Source organism: Triticum aestivum, chromosome 2B (genome assembly GCF_018294505.1).
Source record: "Triticum aestivum cultivar Chinese Spring chromosome 2B, IWGSC CS RefSeq v2.1, whole genome shotgun sequence".
Classification (NCBI taxonomy): domain Eukaryota; kingdom Viridiplantae; phylum Streptophyta; class Magnoliopsida; order Poales; family Poaceae; genus Triticum; species Triticum aestivum.
This window is the reverse complement of record NC_057798.1, coordinates 214180245-214199059: the sequence shown is the minus strand read 5'-3', so window position 1 is coordinate 214199059 and position 18815 is coordinate 214180245. Positions and strand designations below refer to the sequence as shown.

Below are 18815 nucleotides of genomic sequence, written 5' to 3'. Positions count from 1 at the left end.
CTTCGTCGTCGTCATCTTCATCCTTGTCGCGGCCGCGGGGAGGTCTGTCTCCTTGCCACTGCTTGGCCTTGCCGCGACGTCCTCCTCGGTCGGGACGTTTCTTGCCGGATCCTCCAGCACCTTCCTGGGCTTTCTCCTTGTCGCGCCGCTCGTATTCAGCCTTTTGCTGCTCGACAAGCTGCTCGACTTTCTTGCAGCTCTGGAGATCATGGCCCTTGGTGCGGTGGATCTTGCAGTACTGTTTGTTGGTGCCGTCCTGCTTGTCGGCGACCGCCACAGCGTGGTGGTTGGTGCCCGCGGCAACCTCCTTGCCGGAGCTACCAGCTCCGGCTTTCTTGCCGGACTGCTCAACGACTAGCACCTCTTTGCCTTTCTTCTTCCTGTTGTTCCGCCGCCGGCTTTTCTTTGTCGGGGCAGCATCCTCACTGTCAGATCCTCCTGCTCCTATATTCTCTCCGGGGAGTCTCCTCCCTTCCTCAGCACGTGCACACTTGTCGGCCAGGGCATATAGCTCACTGACGTCTCTGATCTTGCACATCGCCATCTCCTCCCGCATCCTGCGGTTCCGCACGTTCTGATGGAACGTGCTGATTACCGCGGCAGGGTGGACATCTGGGATGTTGTGTTGTACGTTGCTGAATCTCTGAATGTACTTGCGCAGGGACTCTCCTTCCTTCTGGGCAAGCAGATGAAGATCGCTCTCTTGGCCATGAGGCTTGTGGCCGCCTGTAAAGGCGCCGACAAACTGATGGCACAGATCTGCCCAGGAAGATATGGAGTTGTCTGGCAAGTGCATGAGCCAGGATCTGACATTGGGTTTGAGTACCAGCGGGAAGTAGTTGGCAAGGATCTTGTCGTCTCGCCCCCCGGCAGCTTGCACCGCGATGGTGTAGATGCTGAGGAACTCCGACGGATGCGTCTTGCCGTCGTACTTCTCTGGCACGTCTGGTTTGAAATTTTTCTTACTGGGCCACTGGACTTGCCGCAGCTCACGAGTGAACGCAGGGCAACCTACCGCGTACGGCAAGTTGCCTGGTTCCCCTGGCGCATGCATGTCGATAGAGGGCCCAGCGCGCTGGTCAGATTGACGCCGCGCTTCTCTTCGTTGCTCGATGCGAGTTCGAGCGTCTTCTTGCTGTCGATCGTGAAGAATTTGGCGCTGATCGCGACGAGCTCATGGATCCGACGATGCGGTGGAGTCGCTGTCGAGGTGGATCCGGCGAGTCGGCGATCTTGGCCTTCGGGGTGGAGAGTGCATGGTGGTTGCACCCCCACCAGTTTCGTCGCCACCGGCTCGTGCCTGGCAGTCCTACCGCGGCAGCGATGTATTCGGCTGCCGCGGAGTGTCGCCGTTGGCGTAGCCAATGAGACTCTGAATGGTAGCCCTCCATTCATCGATCTTGTCCGACGTCGGAGGGTAATCCAGGAGTGGTGGGCGGCAGTGGCGGACGGCGCGAGGAGCGGGATATGCTCGGACTTCTAACTATGTTAGAAGGAGCAGTATCCCGTCCGGGCGACCGTGTCTCGCTCGTGCCGGCACGTTGGCGTGCATGCTGGTCTTGAGCGCCCCGGGATCCACCAGCTTGATCTTGGTCCAACAAACGTATGGTACTGTGAATACCATGACGCTGTCGGTCCTACGCCTCCTGAGATGGGCGCGGAACATGCACGGACATCGAGGTCTGCGCCGCCTTGCCCTTGGACCTGGCAGCGTCGTGAGCTCCCTCGTCGATGTCCGTTCTTCCGCCGGCGTCTACCCCACCACTCGTTTGCTCCGGTGGCGGTGGGATCGATGCGGACGGAGCAGCTGCCTCCGAAGCCTTCTTCTTCGGTGGCATGTCGATGAAGAAAATGAAGATCTAGCTCGTGTGAACGCCGGATCAGGTTCACACAATCTCGACGCCCCCTACCTGGCGCGCCAAAGATGTCGGGGAAACTGGTCCACGAACACCTATGGGACCGGCGGACCGAGCCCCTTTCGGTTCAACGGGGGGCGGAGGTCGCACGAAGAGCAGATCGAGGCGAAGCACACGAGCAGTTTACCCAGCTTCGGAGCTCTCCGGAGAGATAATACTCCTACTACTGCTTGTCTGATTGTATTGTGTTCTTGCTCGGGAGCACTGAGTGCTACAGTACACACGAGCGGCTAACGAGACCGAGCGTGAGTGTGTTTCTGGCTTCCGAACCGAGCCGAACCTCCCTCTACGTTGCGCATGGGCCTCCTTTTATATGCTCAAGGGGTCACCAACAGGTGGCAACGTAAACAAGGGTAAAAACGTAAAAAGAGAGGTGGTTGGTACAGCTACCTGTACAGTGTATCCTACCTAACCCTGACGGCAGGGGACAAGGGCATTAAATGCCCGTCTGTGTCGCCCAAACAGTGCAGAAAAGGACCGTCAGGGGTGCCACCGCTTGCCACGATGGCGATCTTGTCTGCATCGCATGCCACCGCGCACCGCTGGCTGCACAGCCTCCCGCCACGCGTGCCTGGAAAGGCCCCCAGGGCGACACGTTGGTGGATGCGCTGGAGCGTGAGCACAGAGTGGTCGCTTGCCGTGGCAAGCGTCTTGCCGCGGTCGTTGTCTTGTCACGTCCGGAAGCTTGTCGCTCACCGGACCTTGCCGGGACGCGTGACGCGTCGTGGCAAGTTCCTTGAGATGCCTCGGTCGGCCTTCCCGGCAAGCTCCTCTTGCCGGGGCCTTGTCTCCTTGGCTTGAATACTTTGTTCTTGAATGGCTCCAAAGGAACCACGGAGGACCTTGGTGGTCACCCGGCAAGCCTTGCCGTGGGGCGCTGCAACTGCCCGTGCACAAGTTCGGGATACTAGGGTACCCTACTCTAGTACACCGACAGTGGGCGATGGCCATGGTGGGATAGACAAGGTTGCTTCTTCTTGGACCCTTCGTGGGTGGAGCCCTCCATGGACTCGCGCAGCCGTTACCCTTCGTGGGTTGAAGTCTCCATCAACGTGGACGTACGATAGCACCACCTATCGGAACCACGCCAAAAATCTCCATGTCTCCATTGCGTTTGCAAACTCCAATCTCATCTCTTTACTTTCTTGCAACTTGCATGTTTTACTCTTTCCGCTGCATATACTCTTGTCATGCTTGCTTGGAATGTATTGTGAATGCTTAAACTTGTGCTAAAACTCCACCTTAACTTGAAGAACTTAAAAATTGCTACTTTTACTTGTTGAGGGTCTAATCCCCCCCCTCTAGACCCCTCTTCTCGATCCTTTCAATACTCTCAAGCTCTTGATCCTTAAAAGCCCACATATGTCAATCTTTGAGATCCTCTAACGAACTCCACCTTGAGTATATTTGGTTAGACATTAAAATCAATCTTGATGGCTTCGACATAAATCCCCAAAGATTAACTTGAAACCTCACTGGATATGGGACCTCGAGTGCCAAAACCTAGGCCTCGTGTGCACGGAGGTCAGGGACCCCGTGCGCACGGGGTATCCAGAGAGTTGACACTCGACCCCGTGCGCACGGGGGTCAGGAGGCCCATGCGCATGGGGTATACAGAGAGGGATACCTAGAGGACTTCTTTGGATGATTTGATGTCATTCTTCACAAACCAACCCAATGCACTTCAAGCATCACTATGGAACATATCTTCATATAAGATTGAATGCACTTGATGCTCCATAGGAATTGTCAATTAATACCAAAGCTTAGAGCAAATATATCTTCATATATATGGACTTCATCCTTCATTCCATCTAATATCCTTGAAGCACCATCTATGTAGAATACCTTCAAATATATCGCGGTGAAAAATTAGTCCATAGGGATTGCCATTAATTACCAAAATCACACTTAGGGGCTACATGCCCTTCACCCCGGCACCTCCTCCTCAACCTCCTCGAAATCCTCCTCCGGTTCCATAGGTAGCTTCGCTTCCCTAAGGATCCATACCTGCTCGAGGAAGAGACGGTGATGGATCGTGTAGTAGCGGCAGCGTGGGGGCATGGCTATAACGGACTCGAGTGGCGGCGGAGGAAGGGAAGAGGTAGATGTGTTAGGGCTGGGGGCGCTGGCCGGCTTAAATAGCCGACTACGGCCTCGGGCGGCGAGCCGGAGCGGCGCCACGCGGCGGTCACACCGCGGCGACGGTCGAGGCGCCCATCGGACCATCGGTTTCCCCGCGAGTCTGTGTGGGGCCATGCCATCAGCCGACGTGGCGGGCGTCCCCATATCCGTCCCATATTTGTGGGAGATGGCGGTGTGGCCGGGCGTTTGGAGGGGGCGTCTGGGGTCAAAAAATCATGACTGGAGAGTGACCGGGCGGCCCGTCTGGATGTATGAGGCGGGTTTGTAAATGCTCTTAGCGTTGCTTTTCCTACTAGTACTCGTAGGAGTGAAGATTGTACAATCAGTTATAGTCAGTGCATGCATGCTATCCACAATTTTGGAGGCGTACACTCTAGCGAATAAGGAACGTAGACCCTTGGAAATCAACCAATTAATGTAAGGCGTTCATAATGATGGAACAGCAGTGCAGCACATCAGAAAAGATACGGAGCACTCATGTCGTACCCATCTAAGATAACGGCAGTGGCGTTATCATGTTAGAAGTATCAGCTGCAGCTAGCTTGGGCGTGGCGCACGTGGACCCGCCATGCGATCTTTGAGTTAAAAGGGGCGGAAAAGGTCGCTGGACGCCAAAGGATGGGTTGTCAAAAGTGAGAAAGGTGGTACGTGGATGATAATTTCCTGGGGACAGACATGAGAAATGATGCCACTGAAAGAGGAAATGATGAAAACCGCAACGTGACTGGGACCTCCCTGCCTTTTCATATCTGTGTAGACGCGGAATATCTAGCACTGGTCATGTGGTGGAAAAGCTATGGATAAGGAAGCGTAAATCTTGTTCGACGGAACGGAACGGTGGAGATGCTCCGCGCGTGTGGCAGAGATAGAAAGAGAGCTCCTCAAAACCATGAGCTCGCTTCGCTTGTTTCTAAATTTCCAGTTCGTGTTCAACACTGACACACATGTGGTAAGACGAAGGAGACACGGTGAAATGTGGTGGGAAGGCGACGGAGGCGTGTTGGGAGCTGGTTATTGTCCCGTTGTTTTAGTTCACCTTTTAGCGAGTATCAGCTGGCAATTTGATGGCACGGAGGGGAAAATACCTATTGAAAATACACCTTGACGAAGCATCGTCAAATCCCTCCAAGAAGCACGTGACGGTCTCTTGCACGACGACGGCGAGAGTCGCCGATGACATGTATACCGTCATATCACACACACACACACACACACACAGCACAATTATCCCGAGCGAGCGAGCAAGCAAATACCTGGGGCTGGAGCCTCGTGGAGTCCCCCGGTCCAACCTCCATCCAGTCCACAGTCCAGGCGCGTAGCGCGTCAAGCATTCGACGCACGACGCACGAGTGCGGGTGAGCGAGCAGCAGTGGTGGTAGCAGGTTGGTCGCGTGGGGGGCGCTGCAGTCCGAAAGAGAGAGAGAGATATTTGATCCATCCCCGTGCACGGTGCGCGCCACGCACGCACCCGCCGTCTGAACGCCCAGGCCGGGCGGGCCCCGACCCGCGCGTCACGCCTCACGACGGCACAAACCGCGGACGACGCGTCCCCGGGCGGCCCCGGGTAGAAATAGCAACGGCCACCCGGAGGATCCACTAGCTCAGCTCAGCCCCCCTTACAGGAAACAACATCGCACTCCGCTCACAGCCCAGAGCCACCAACACCCACCTCTTCTCTTTCTCTTCCCCTCTCCCTCCCTTCGCGATCTCCCTTCCCCCGGCGCTAGCTCTTCGCCATCGCCGCACGAATCCTCCTCCCCTCGACTTCAGCTCAAGGGTTCGACGGCGAGCCACCGGCCGGAGCTACCGCGCAGAGGTACTTCCTTCCTCCCTTCCTTCTCGCCTGCCTTCTTCGTAGCCGGTAGGAAGCCAGGTCGGTTTTGAGCTTCACGAGCACTTGAAGAAAATGGAGATGGGTGCTGGGCTGCTGACCCTCCTTGTTCCGGCTTAGGGTTAGCTAGGGGGCTCCGGATGTTTGGTCGCGGCCGGTGCTTTCCCGGTGAATCGATGCTCAGTTCGTTAATTTTCTCGTGAGATCGGCAATTTGGATCGCACAAGCGAGAAAGAAGCGGCTTCCGTAGTTTTGTTTTGTTTTTGGCTACTTTTTTTCTTTTTTGCGACAGTCGGCGTATTTTGCTTGCAAGCCTAATCGGCGTAGTCGCACACCACCCGTACGGCCTCGGTACTAGCCTACTAGGGCATGACCATGCCTGCGAGCTACGGAGAATTTCTCTCAGACCGCGTCAAATGGTTATTTGTGCCTGCCAAAACAAGCAGATCCAGGGGCTTTTGACCATTGACTCGTGCGATCTTGTATATTTATTTCAGTGGATGTCAGTTAATTAATCCTGTCCCTGTGCCGGGACGGGAAAGGGAGTGTGGTTGGTTTGGTTGGGCCGACGGGCGGGTCAAACTGCTGCCCGTGCAGCTGGTTTGGTGCAGGGAAATTATGATGAGGTGGGGATTACTTTACGACCCGTTGTAGTCGTCTACAGGCCGCCTCTCTTTTGTTTGCGCGCGGTCAGGTCATACTCCTACTTTAGTAGTACGGCTGTTTTTTCTTTGCTGGGACTGGGAGGCTTGGCCGATGTAATCGTGACGATCTTCTTCGGTCAGCACTACTACACACCATGCTCCTCCCTTCACTTGCTTCTTGTTATCTGTAGGATGCCTACTACTACTAGTTGGTTCTCTACTACTACTCAAAGTGTTTTCTTCAGGCTAACTTGATCATCTGTTTATATATGCCTTGTTTGTGATCTTCTAATGCTAGTAGTATTACTTTTCATCACTATAAAAGTATGATCGCTTGTGATTGTTAGGCCCTTGTACTTTTGCATGTCTTTTTTTAGATACAGTATGTTATTATTTCCTGTATCTGAGATCGAGATGTTGTTTCCATGTATGCAATACACCAATTATAGCATCTCTGTTACTGGACGTGTAAGCTTGGCTGCCAGTTTTACCTTTGGAATTAGAACCTTGGTGTGCTTTTGTTCTTACAGTCTTATTACTGTCTTGTTTCAGATTTTCGTTTCATCTGGATTTCTGGGCTAGAAGATCCATGCAGTGATTAGTGTGTCAGATTCTTCACCGAACAAGTATGGCCGATACTCCAACTTCCCGGATGATCCACCCCTTCAGCAACATGCAGGGGCAGAACCCGAAACAGTTCCAGTTCCAGTACTCCGACAACCCACAGCATCCCTGCCGCCCTTACCAGCCATCTCCAGACACCCATGTTGTGCCACAGCATCACTACAGCCTCAAGTCCCACTCATCAGATGCTAGCTATGAGAACCAGGTTGCTCAGATGAAGCACACTTTGGACTCCTCGGCGGCAGACGGCTACATGAGGCATGACTCGCCCTCCAGCCATAGCTTCACTCCTCCGTCCATCAGGAGCGGCAGTGGCAGCCCTTCGTCTCACGACGACAGCCACTCCGACTCCACCAACGGATCTCCTGTGAGTGCTTCGTGCGTCACTGTGACTGAGGATCCTAACGATCTGAAGCAAAAGCTCAAGGACCTTGAGGCTGAAATGCTTGGGCCAGACGCTGAGATAGTTAACAGCCTGGAGAGCTCCGTGGCAAAGCAGCTATCGCTGGAGCCGGAGAAGTGGGCGCAGATGATGGACTTTCCCAGGGGCAACCTGAAGGAGCTGCTGCTTGCTTGTGCCAGAGCTGTGGAAGAGAAGAACATGTACGCGGTCGATGTGATGGTGCCGGAGCTGAGGAAGATGGTTTCGGTCTCCGGCACGCCGCTTGAGAGGCTGGGAGCCTACATGGTGGAAGGGCTCGTGGCCAGGCTCGCCTCCTCCGGCCACTCCATCTACAAAGCCTTGAGGTGCAAGGAGCCGAAGAGCTCTGACCTGCTGTCCTACATGCATTTCCTGTATGAGGCCTGCCCCTACTTCAAGTTCGGCTACATGTCGGCCAACGGCGCCATTGCGGAGGCTGTGAAGGGAGAGGACAGGATCCACATAATCGACTTCCATATCGCTCAAGGAGCTCAGTGGATCTCCCTCCTCCAGGCCCTTGCAGCCAGGCCCGGTGGGCCGCCGACCGTGAGGATCACAGGGCTTGATGATTCGGTGTCGGCCTACGCGCGAGGCGGTGGGCTGGACCTTGTTGGGAGGAGGCTGTCGCACATTGCTGGGCTCTGCAAAGTTCCCTTTGAGTTCCACTCGGTCGCCATGGCCGGCGAAGAGGTGGAAGAGGGGCACCTCGGGGTCATCCCCGGGGAGGCTCTGGCGGTGAACTTCACCCTGGAGCTGCACCACATCCCGGACGAGACGGTGAGCACAGCGAACCACCGGGACCGGATCCTGCGGCTGGTGAAGAGCCTGAGGCCCAAGGTGCTGACCCTGGTGGAGCAGGAGTCCAACACCAACACGGCCCCGTTCCCGCAGAGGTTCGCGGAGACGCTGGAGTACTACACGGCCATCTTCGAGTCCATCGACCTGACGCTGCCGAGGGACGACAAGGAGCGGGTGAACATGGAGCAGCACTGCCTGGCGAGGGAGGTGGTGAACCTGATCGCGTGCGAGGGCGCGGAGCGGGTGGAGCGGCACGAGGTGTTCGGCAAGTGGAAGGCGCGCCTCACCATGGCCGGCTTCAGGCCGTCGCCGCTCAGCTCGCTGGTGAACGCCACCATCAGCACGCTGCTGCAGAGCTACTCGGAGAACTACAAGCTCGCCGAGAGGGACGGGGCGCTCTACCTCGGCTGGAAGAACAAGCCCCTCGTCGTCTCCTCCGCATGGCACTAGTGTTGTGGTGTTACTGCTTTGTGACTTCGCTGCTCGTAGACGAATCTAGATGCATGCTTTGTTGGACTCTAGGGTGATGCTGCTGCTGTGGAGAAGAATAGCTCCCAAGTAACCTGCTGTTGTAATGCCGAACTTAGGTCTAGGCCTGAATAAGGCTGATGAGATGTAGTGGTACAAGTTCGAGGGCTACAGTATATGTTTCAGTTTCAGACGTCTAATCTTAATGTAATTGCATTTAATTATGTCTCAATCAGCACTGCCGCGTAACTAAAATCATTTAGATGTCGGGTATTGGTGCTTTTGGAGTAGTTCTTTTTTCCTTTTTGAGGGTAAGCCATCATGGTGATTTTATTAATTTTCGAACATGGTTACATCATGCGCCGGGCAGATTCAAAATAAAAGTCGGGGGATCTCCCGTCATGCTCCCTCGACGTGAGCAGCTAATAAATGGGCTGCGATATTAATCTCTCTGGGACAGTGTTCTAGTCACATGAGAAAAATTCCTGACTAAGAACACACTCTTCGTAGATTGCCGAAGCTTCTGCCTTTGAATAGCCACCATCATGCATCGTCTAAACCACTTCCATGCAAGGATTAGACCATCCTTGGAAGTTCTAGCTTCCACAGTAGCTGCCAAGTTTACATGATGCCGCAAGACAAATTGCCCATGGTCATCTCTGATCACTGCCAGGGCCGCCCTGTGTTTTGGAAGGCCCTAGGCGAACTCAGTGACATGAGCCCCTATATAAATTTCAACCAAATTTGACTATAATAATTCAACTGACTCCATCGACAACAATAATAACTAAATTCGAACCGACTCCATCGACAACAATAATACTAAAAAGATGGCAAAATAAAACTAACATGCCATGATTACCTCAAATAAGAACCAAATTCAACTGACTCCATCGGCAACAATAATACTTCAGTGCTTCAAAAAAAGTTTCTTCAGACGTTTCTTGATGCAATAATACTTTCTTTTTTTTACTCCTTTTTTCAGCACCAACATCTTCTTCTTAGGCAACATGGCAGGATAATGTCTTAAAATCATGAAGAAAAAAGGGTACAAAGAATTAAGAATTTATAATCGAATGATTGGAACCCTAGACATACATGTGGATAGTTGAATACATACATACTACTGAAATTGTCAAATTGGGATCTGGTGGGACGGATTAGGTCATCAGGAACATGAATGGATCATGGATACATATACGGGCTGAAAAAACTGACGGGTGGAATGGATCATGGATTACCTCATTGGCTCGTTGCAGACTTTGGGTTACCGGACTGCTATGCGGCGCGCACAGCGGCAAGCCGGCGGCGGCCGAGATGGCAAGGCGCCGAGCGCCAAGCGGCAGGCAGGACGAAAAGATTAGAGACCAACAGTCCAGACTCCAGACGAAGGAAAAGAAAATGAGCAGTCGGTACCGATCGCTGGCGCCAGCGTAACGCTTCGTAACTGATCGCATGGGCCTCACACCCTAGCCCATCTCGTTTTTTTACATTTTTTTGCTGGGCATTAGTATGTATATATACTACATCATGGGCCCCCCACCCGCCTGGGCCCTGGGCCGCCGCCCCACCGCCCATGCCCCAGGGCCGGCCCTGATCACTGCTCCAGTAGCACCCATCTCCTCCTGAAGGCTGACGGCAGCATCAATACTCAATTTAACATGACCCTCCGGAGGTTTCGACCACCCATGCTTCTCGATGCACTTTTTGTTGTCCATGCACTTTTTGGAGTAGGGTTGGAAGTGAGCACAAAGTAAACCCAATCAAAAATGATATCAGATGTAAGCACAGAGACTAAGCTATCGTTGTACGAGCATCCATAAATAACCGTTGTCTTAACAGGAAAAGAAAATTACCATGATCTATATTTATGTCAATATTCCAGTACAGAAGATAAGACAGTTCACAAAACCAAATTCTCATAATCTAATTAATTAATCATATTAGGTTCGCTGTACAACGAATGTAGGTCTGCAGCGCTACATACAGCAGGGGCCTTTTCCGCGCCTAAAAAGACACATGCGCATTTGCTGCAGTCCCCCAGGTATAGCTTATAGCTTACTTGCCTCTGGCTGAACTGACTTGTAACCGATACACAATTAAGAATCTTGCTGAAGAGATTGTCGTTACAAAAGCATTGTTTGTAATATATGATTCATGGAGCTATAAGCATTTGCAGACACTCTCATCATTCCTCTCATGGACCCATGACCAAGTTCCCAGCACCGCTATAGCATAGATTAGCTGAATGGTCCATCGGTGTGGCTCTGAAAGTAAACCCTTCGTTACCTTTCTCTTCTCTGGAACCATACATGCGGCCAGCAGAGTTTCCTTGTACCGTTGGCACTGCCATTGATGATGGATGTCTCATGTTGCTGTACATCGAAGCCATGGATTGCATCTGGTACTGCATCTGATCAGGACCTGAAGACTGCATTTGGTTTGTGGCATCGCTGTGGTTCGGGCTGATCCCAACACCAAGGTCAAGACTGACATTGTCGGTTTCAGCGGCTTGAGAATATTGGTTGCTGAAGTTCCTGGCTTCACATGCTCTCATCATGCCGCCAATGCTGCTGGGCATACTGCTGTTAATCTGATGCACGACATTCTTCATGGGAGGCGCGGACATCTCATGGGTTGCATTCCTCGCAGCAGGGACTTCATGGTTATGTTTTCCTTCATACGTTGTTATCACTGATTTAGGATCGTGCGATGCTCTCTCAACATGCTTCCTCACAGGGCATCCTGTGCTTGTGCATTTGTAGTAACTCCTGCAGCCAAGAACAAAAAATATATAAGAGTGCAATGGCTCACATAACAAACTGAGTAGCTACTGGCTACATACAAATCCATTCACAAGGTGATACAAATTTAGGTCGCTGTGCGATCCATGTGGTTGACTTTTCAAAACATCAATCACTAGAATCAATCAAGCCCTTAAAAGCCTAACTCCCATAATTATCATACAAAAAAAAATTCATGCTCATGTGACTCATTACTTGGTGATGTATGTTATTGTCCATTATTACTTGGTGCTGTATGTTATGGTTCATTATTACTTGGTGCTGCTGTGGTCAGGTTGAATGAGTGTAGCAGTGTGATTAACCACAGTGGTTGAACTGCTTTTTTTACTAGAAAAATTGCTGCCTACCTGTCCTAAAAGAAAAAGGCTGGAACATTTAATGCTCATAGCTTTGTTTTTAAGAAGACATGCATTCGAATGATCGCATCTTATTTGTTATAGAGGACTAGCATAATGTCTGTGTGTTATTAGGCAACCACAAAAATGGTTACAGTTGTACTCCCTCTGTAAAGAAATATAGAGCGTTTAGATCACTATGCAGAGGGAGTATTAGATTAGTAGCAGTATACAACAACCAATGCACTTGCTAAGCATAACACCATAAAAGGTAATACACCATAACTATAAATGGATACTGGGAGGCCGGAGGACACGGATTGGGAAGGAGGGAGCGCCAGCCAGCGACTGGCTGGCTTGTGTTGCAGTGGAAAAAGAAGTGTACGCCCGTGCACTTGTAAAGTATTTTCTCATTCAAAAAATATTAGTAGGCGCTGGCTTGCTAGTTTGACTGAGCTATGTGTAGCAGGAGGTGTGGGGTCCATAATTGCATTATATTGCTGTTTTGTTTATCATTTTCTTTTTTTGCCTGGTTCCTGGATGGATGAGAGAAATTGGGCTGGAGTGGTGGGAGTGAACTCACCACCATCACCACTAACTCCAATTGTTAAGATAAATAAAATAGGAATAAAAAAGTATATGAGTATATATAGAACATCGATCCTTCGTGAAAGATCTACGCTTGTAGCAATCCTTGTTGAGCCACATTCTTTTATTGGAACAAGTGGGAGTTGTGGTGCCATTTGCATTTGATCAAGTATGTTACAAGGTGAGCTTTTTGGAGTTTGGACCTGCATTATGGGTACCTCTTACACTTTGTTTCCGTGTGTGATCAGCACGACCCAACCAATTAATGCTAACTCTAATTCTGCTTACGTTTTGGGACAGTTGTGCATGTAATCCAAACAGAATAATTTATTAGACAAGAATATTGTTTGTCAATTAGTGCAAAAGTTATCCCAGACCATGAATTCATTTGCCTCTTGGAGGAGGTGCAGGGAAAGCCGATGATGCGTTGGCTCCGATCTGACATGTAAACTGTACGAAATCCCATTGGTGTGTTCATTAGCAAACTATAAATAAATGCGCGAAGTTAAAGCAATCTGCAAGCACAATGGCCATACAGATCACAACACATCTATCGGACGGTGATGCATGGGTGGATATAGCCCTTGAGGGGCTAAAAAAACTGGACTACAAATTAAATGCCTCCCTTTGGTATACATGGGAATGGCATTTCATATGGCACGGTGTATCCGTACAACATTGCCATTTTAACGTACTTACAAAATGAAGTACTCCCTCCGATCCGAATTAATTGACGCAGCCTCTATACAATGTCCTTTACATTGTATAGAGGCCGCGTCAATTAATTCGGATCGGAGGGAGTAGTGAAAGGCCATGGCATACAAATACATGCAAGCACACCAGTATAATCTGTTTGGTTGTCAAAGTTTCCACTGCTAATGTTTGCAAAAATTCTGGTCATGCCCGTGAATATTTGGCCAAAAAAGAACCAGGAGTTGGAAGTCAAAACTTAGGCAGCAAAGCAAATGCATGACAAAAACATTTTCAACACTAGCAATTCTTACGCAACCATTAGCTTCAAACCAAATATTTATGTAGCTTGTCTTTCCTCCCTCATGAAAAGGGCGTCTTTGACTAGCTAGCAACTCAAACTGCAAGGGATTATTCTAAAGCCTTACACCCCATGCATAAATAAGCTCGCTGCACATATGGACTTCGGGCCAAATATCACCCTTCCTAAAACATACACCAGCCAATCAATTGACTTCACTTTGTATGCTTAGGGATAATATTTTATATAGTACTACCTAATATAAGACGTTTTTGCAGTTCAACGTCTTATATTTAGTTACAGAGGTAGTATAATTTAACAGTGGAGCATTGCTTTCTAGTTTTATTATCTCTGCTAATTATAGTGTTGCAGGGCTCATCGTATACACGCGTATACATGATACATCAATATAATTATGTGTCATGACATAAATGAAGTGGGTGTGTTTTTGTTTTTGCATTATATGTTATATGATTCTCAATATCATATGTTATATGATTCTCAATATCATATGTGCCTTTAAATGTGATCTTCACCAGAAGGGGGAAAAGTCATCATATAACAAAACTAATGGACCTCTGTACCAGCCCACATAAATAATACGCCCTCCGTTCCAAAATACTTGTCGTGGTTTTAGTTCAATTTGAACTAAAGCCACGACAAGTATTTTGGAACGGAGGGGGTAGAACTGAATGATAAAAACTATATGACAGACTAAACGCGGTCTAGCTTTGAGCGGCCTTCAAGACACATGTGCTGATTGTAGTACGGAATAGGAATTCTTCCATATCCGCATGTGATCACCAACAGTGAATCAGTGATAAAGGTGAAGTAACAGATATTTCATCCTCATCTACCACATGTCTTCACCAGATGTTCACTTATTCATTCATATAAAACCTTGAGCGTGGGTGTGAAGTAGAATACTTGTTCAATGGCCATTTTATTTCATTTCTATCAGTCTTCTACAACAAATTTATGATTGAAGATATTACATTTAACCAGTATCATCTTAATCACAGGCTCTCTTATGTTAGGGATAAAACTCTAACACATGCATGACTCATGACTGAGAAAGCATATAAAATACAATTATGCATAGACATGTCGCAAAATACAGAGTGCACAAGTTCTTAGCCAGAATAGATATTTACCATTACAATGACAATCTTCTCAAGAGCCAGACAACAAAAGGATAAAAAGCAACTAATGAAGAAAATAAGTACTTACCGTGGATTGGGGTTTCCTTTGACAACTTTCTGTCCATATTTCCGCCAACGATACCCATCATCCAAGATGTCAACCTCACTTACAGTCTGAACGACAACACGGGGCTCACGGTTAGGTTTACCCATCAGAGCAGCATCAATACCTGCAGACTCCATTTTCCTGTTTTCATATTTGATGGTTGTAGACAAGATTAGCACTTGACACTTGACAGGAATGATTCTTTAAAGTGTAAATTTACCAAATCCAGACCAAGCATACCTGCGTTTCGACTCTAAATCCTCCTCCTCTGTAGCATCATCCCCAGGGTAGGGTCTTCCACCTCCAGCATCTATGTCATCATCACTAACTGAAACTGGAACAGGCTCAACCATGCCAGGCGAATTTACCGGATTAGCAAGGTTGCTAAGAGCATTGGAAGATTTATCTGCAAAACAGAATAGAAGTCTGAGATAGCGACAAAACAATGACTACAAGAAAATTAAAGCATTTCTACCACAAGCTCTCTTTTTGTGTACGGACTGGTCAATATATATCTATTGTGATGCCCACGTTCGACTCAGGGAAACTCATATGTACTAAATCAGCGACAATTAATATAGATTGGAGTGAGAATTAGATTTGAGCATTGTAACTTTAAGGGAATCATTTCCAAGAATTTTACTATTTTGAACTGATGGTTTTTAATACTACTAGTACTATATTAAGTTCATAAAAAATAGGAAGCTACTCGAGAGGAGGGAAAGGCAGCAATGGGATCGTAAAATTCAACCATAGATGTCGATACATTTTTACTTCCATACTAGATACAAGAATGCAGGATGCCAAGCTCCAAACTATAGGGACCTGATGCAGTATTTCCAAGAAATCATGACAAACATCTCACCATCAGCAGCTGCCGCACCATCATATCGTTCTTCACCCTGGTTCGAAGGAACTGCACCACCAGCTAACCTCCTATTAGGCTGGGGCTTAGGATGATTATGGCGCCCCTTATAGACAACTTCCGTGATCAGACCATCAACCGCACGCTCCAATAGCTTTTTTACTTCACAATTAGGATGTGTGCACTTGTAATAACTTCTAGGGTTTTCACTTCCCTTGACATGCTTCTGCCCATATTTGCGCCAGTTGTAGCCATCATCTGCTGACTTGTCAGCAACATTTTCAGACTGCGGCTCTTGCATGGCATTGTCAGAACTATTCATCTGCTGCGGCTCAGATGTACCAACTTCAGCAGGCATGTTGTCAGTCAAACCAACCATTCCAACAGGTTGGTTCGGAGCACTTACATTCACTGTAAGACTTGACTCGCGTGAACAGGGAGGTCTGTTTTCATTCACCATATTGCTAGATGATGAGCTGGGATTCATACTCTGATTTTGCATAGAATGCTCGTGTTTTTTTAGATCACTCATAGCAGGAGCCTGCAGTACAAAATATGAGCATTACAAATGTTACACGATGCAAAACAAAATATGCAAAAACAAGTCAACAGGAATTAAGAAAGAATGTGACTAACATAGCAAGCACAGATAGATCTACTACATGTGTACCATAGTTTCTCCCCAAACTGTCATTCAAAGTGCTTTCTTCAAACTCTATTATTTAAAGAAACTTCTCCACTACATGTGAAAGACGTAATGCTACATATGGACAGTGAGTTAATGAGTTCTATACTGAGATTTGCCATGCATCTGGGATAGTGTTACCTTCCTACCCTCCAAAAAAGATCAGAATAAAATAGGTAAGTTCGTACAAACATTTACAAATGATAGGCAAGATTATGAATTATGCAACAATTCAAGAACCTAGCCGAATTATGGTTATAATATGCACAATAAAGGCCAGATATATTTGTGGGGTCATATAGAAACAAAATGCTTAAATTTTCTTTTGATGTTCTGCAAGATAAAGTACATTAATCTCTATGGGACACAGAGAAAAGAAAATTAAAGGTTGTGTACCAGTGATTGAGAAGACGAATTCAGATGAGGCTTGAATTCAAAATCCCTAGAACCCCCATCTTCATGGGCTCGAATAGACTTATCCCGTGGCGAAGGCAGTATGTCTGGATGAGCACTCTTGTGCATAATTGCAGCCATGCTCAGACTACCAGTTGTTGGTGAAGGTTCAACCTGAAAGAATTTTTTGTTAAATATTTTCGATGTCTACCACGCTTTAAGACCTCTGAATACTTGTAAACACAAAAAAGGAAGTACAACAACACTATAGCCTGCAAATTGTATATATGAAGTACATCGCCCTCTGAAATAAATGCCACCTTAATAAACATTTTTCTTTACTACAGCCTGCAGATTGCATATATGAAGTACCTCGCCCTCTGAATAAATGCCACCTTAATAAATATTTTTGTTCAAAAGTAACAAGTTTGCCAAACATTTTCTCCTATGCTTGAAAGAGGAAACATGAAGAAGAAGAAGGCCGGCAAGAACAACAGAGCAAGACAAAGAAAGTAACAATGATGCTGCAAGCAAGTGACTAGGGCACTAGGCCCAGCAAGCAAGGGCTATTTCAGTTTGTACGCTGCCAGCAAGAGGACTCAGGAAAACAAATAGCACTTCTACAACCAATCCCGAGGAAGAATAACAACCAAACGGTCAACCCGAACACAATTACTTGGTGATTTCCTTCTGGACGAACACCATAGCTTAGCACACCACCAGTATAATACCGGCCAGAGCCCAAGGGGCGTTTCCTTAAATAAGGCCCTACGAAGCCCCCGTAAAAGGAATGTCAAATGATGATTTGTTCTCGTAGCCACCAAGTGTGTGCATAACTAACAGAATAATTCCCTGCAGACGCACAAGCAACAGCATCCACCTCACTCCACAGCAAGTAGACGGCATGGGGACGCTCCAAAAGACGAAACGGAGGGAAAACAAAACATATCACGAAGAACCCTCGCAGAAAAGGAAGTTCCAGAATCCTCATGGCACCGCCGGAAATGCGAAAGCGCACAGAGAAAGCGCGTTATTCCGAGGCCACGAGCCAATTCCCCCGCGCAATTGTCTCATAAACTAGAGCGCAGAGCTAATGCGCATCGGAATCCCTCCTTTTCCCCAGCTCAGCATGACACGGACGCCGTACAGCCCGCAGATCCCGCGGTAACAAGTAACAGCAGGCGAGAGGCGATAGGTACAGTACAGGGAGGCGGCAGTCACCTTGAAGTTGGTGAGGAGCACGGGGGAATCGAGGAGGGCGGAGGGGCTGAAGCCGGCGGGGATGGTGAGGCAGGGCTCGCGCGAGATCGGCAGCCGCGCCGGGGACATGGCCTTGTACCTCGCGCCCGCGCCGGCGAGCGCCGCGACGCGTCGATCCGCGGGGTACGGCTTCTCGGGCGAGCTCCCGGCGGCTGAGGGGAGGTCCCCGGAGCTAGGGTTTGGCGAATCGGCCATCGGCGCGGTGCGGGGCTGAGCGGAGGGGCCTGAGTGAGGAGGAAGGCGGAGGTGGTTTTGGAGGCGACGGTGAGAGGGGCAGTTTGGGGAGGGCGGGCTCGTCCGCTAGCGAAGGCGGCGTGGGGCGTGAGGCTGCGGCTCGTGTGGACTTAATTAATGGGGGCAGGGGAAATTACCCTTCCGCCCCTGGATGGCGCCCGAAATCTCCCCGGTTGGGTACGCACGCGAGCTCAGGGCGGGGAGGGAAGCGGCCGTGCGTGGTGTGGTGTGATGTGAGCAACCGCGGCACGAAACCGGTGGTGGGATCCGGGGGCAGGGGGTGGCGACAGCGACCGCGGCTGGCTGCGGGGTTGGGACTTTGGAGGCACCGATGGGCTGCTTTTTCTGGGTGTGGCTGTCGGGTGGGGCCGCGGGGGACCGGTCGCGGTGTCAGCGAGGGGGTGAGGGGGCGGGTTGGGGCTGCGGGTGAGGCTGGGATACTGGTGGGCAGAGTAAATGCGTGTTTTAAATTCGGCATGGGATGCCTGTCAGAGTGCCCCATGATGATCCTCTTGGCATTGAATGAGAACGACATGGTAAATCCAGGCGTGGATTTTAAAATGTC

At 49.4% G+C, this 18815-nt stretch overlaps 2 protein-coding genes across 3 annotated transcripts; one reads left to right on the top strand and one right to left on the bottom strand.

Moving 5' to 3' along the window:
- The first annotated feature begins 5598 nt into the window (after positions 1-5598).
- LOC123044417 (chitin-inducible gibberellin-responsive protein 2) lies at positions 5599-9082 on the top strand. Its single transcript, XM_044467150.1, has 2 exons — positions 5599-5877; positions 7089-9082. The coding sequence occupies exon 2, from the start codon at positions 7165-7167 to the stop codon at positions 8827-8829; it is 1665 nt and encodes a 554-aa protein (XP_044323085.1). The 5' UTR covers positions 5599-5877; positions 7089-7164; the 3' UTR covers positions 8830-9082.
- A 1585-nt stretch (positions 9083-10667) lies between these two features.
- On the bottom strand, positions 10668-18406 carry LOC123044416 (WRKY transcription factor SUSIBA2). Of its 2 annotated transcripts, none has more exons than XM_044467149.1 (6): positions 18388-18406; positions 16760-16930; positions 15679-16219; positions 15054-15219; positions 14796-14954; positions 10668-11618 (listed from the first exon to the last, which is right to left on the bottom strand). In XM_044467149.1, the coding sequence occupies exons 2-6, from the start codon at positions 16895-16897 to the stop codon at positions 11045-11047; spliced, it is 1578 nt and encodes a 525-aa protein (XP_044323084.1). In that variant the 5' UTR covers positions 16898-16930; positions 18388-18406; the 3' UTR covers positions 10668-11044. The 2 variants fall into 2 exon arrangements, with proteins under 2 accessions (XP_044323084.1, XP_044323083.1); XM_044467148.1 differs by lacking the exon at positions 18388-18406 and adding an exon at positions 17978-18334.
- Positions 18407-18815: the final 409 nt, after the last annotated feature.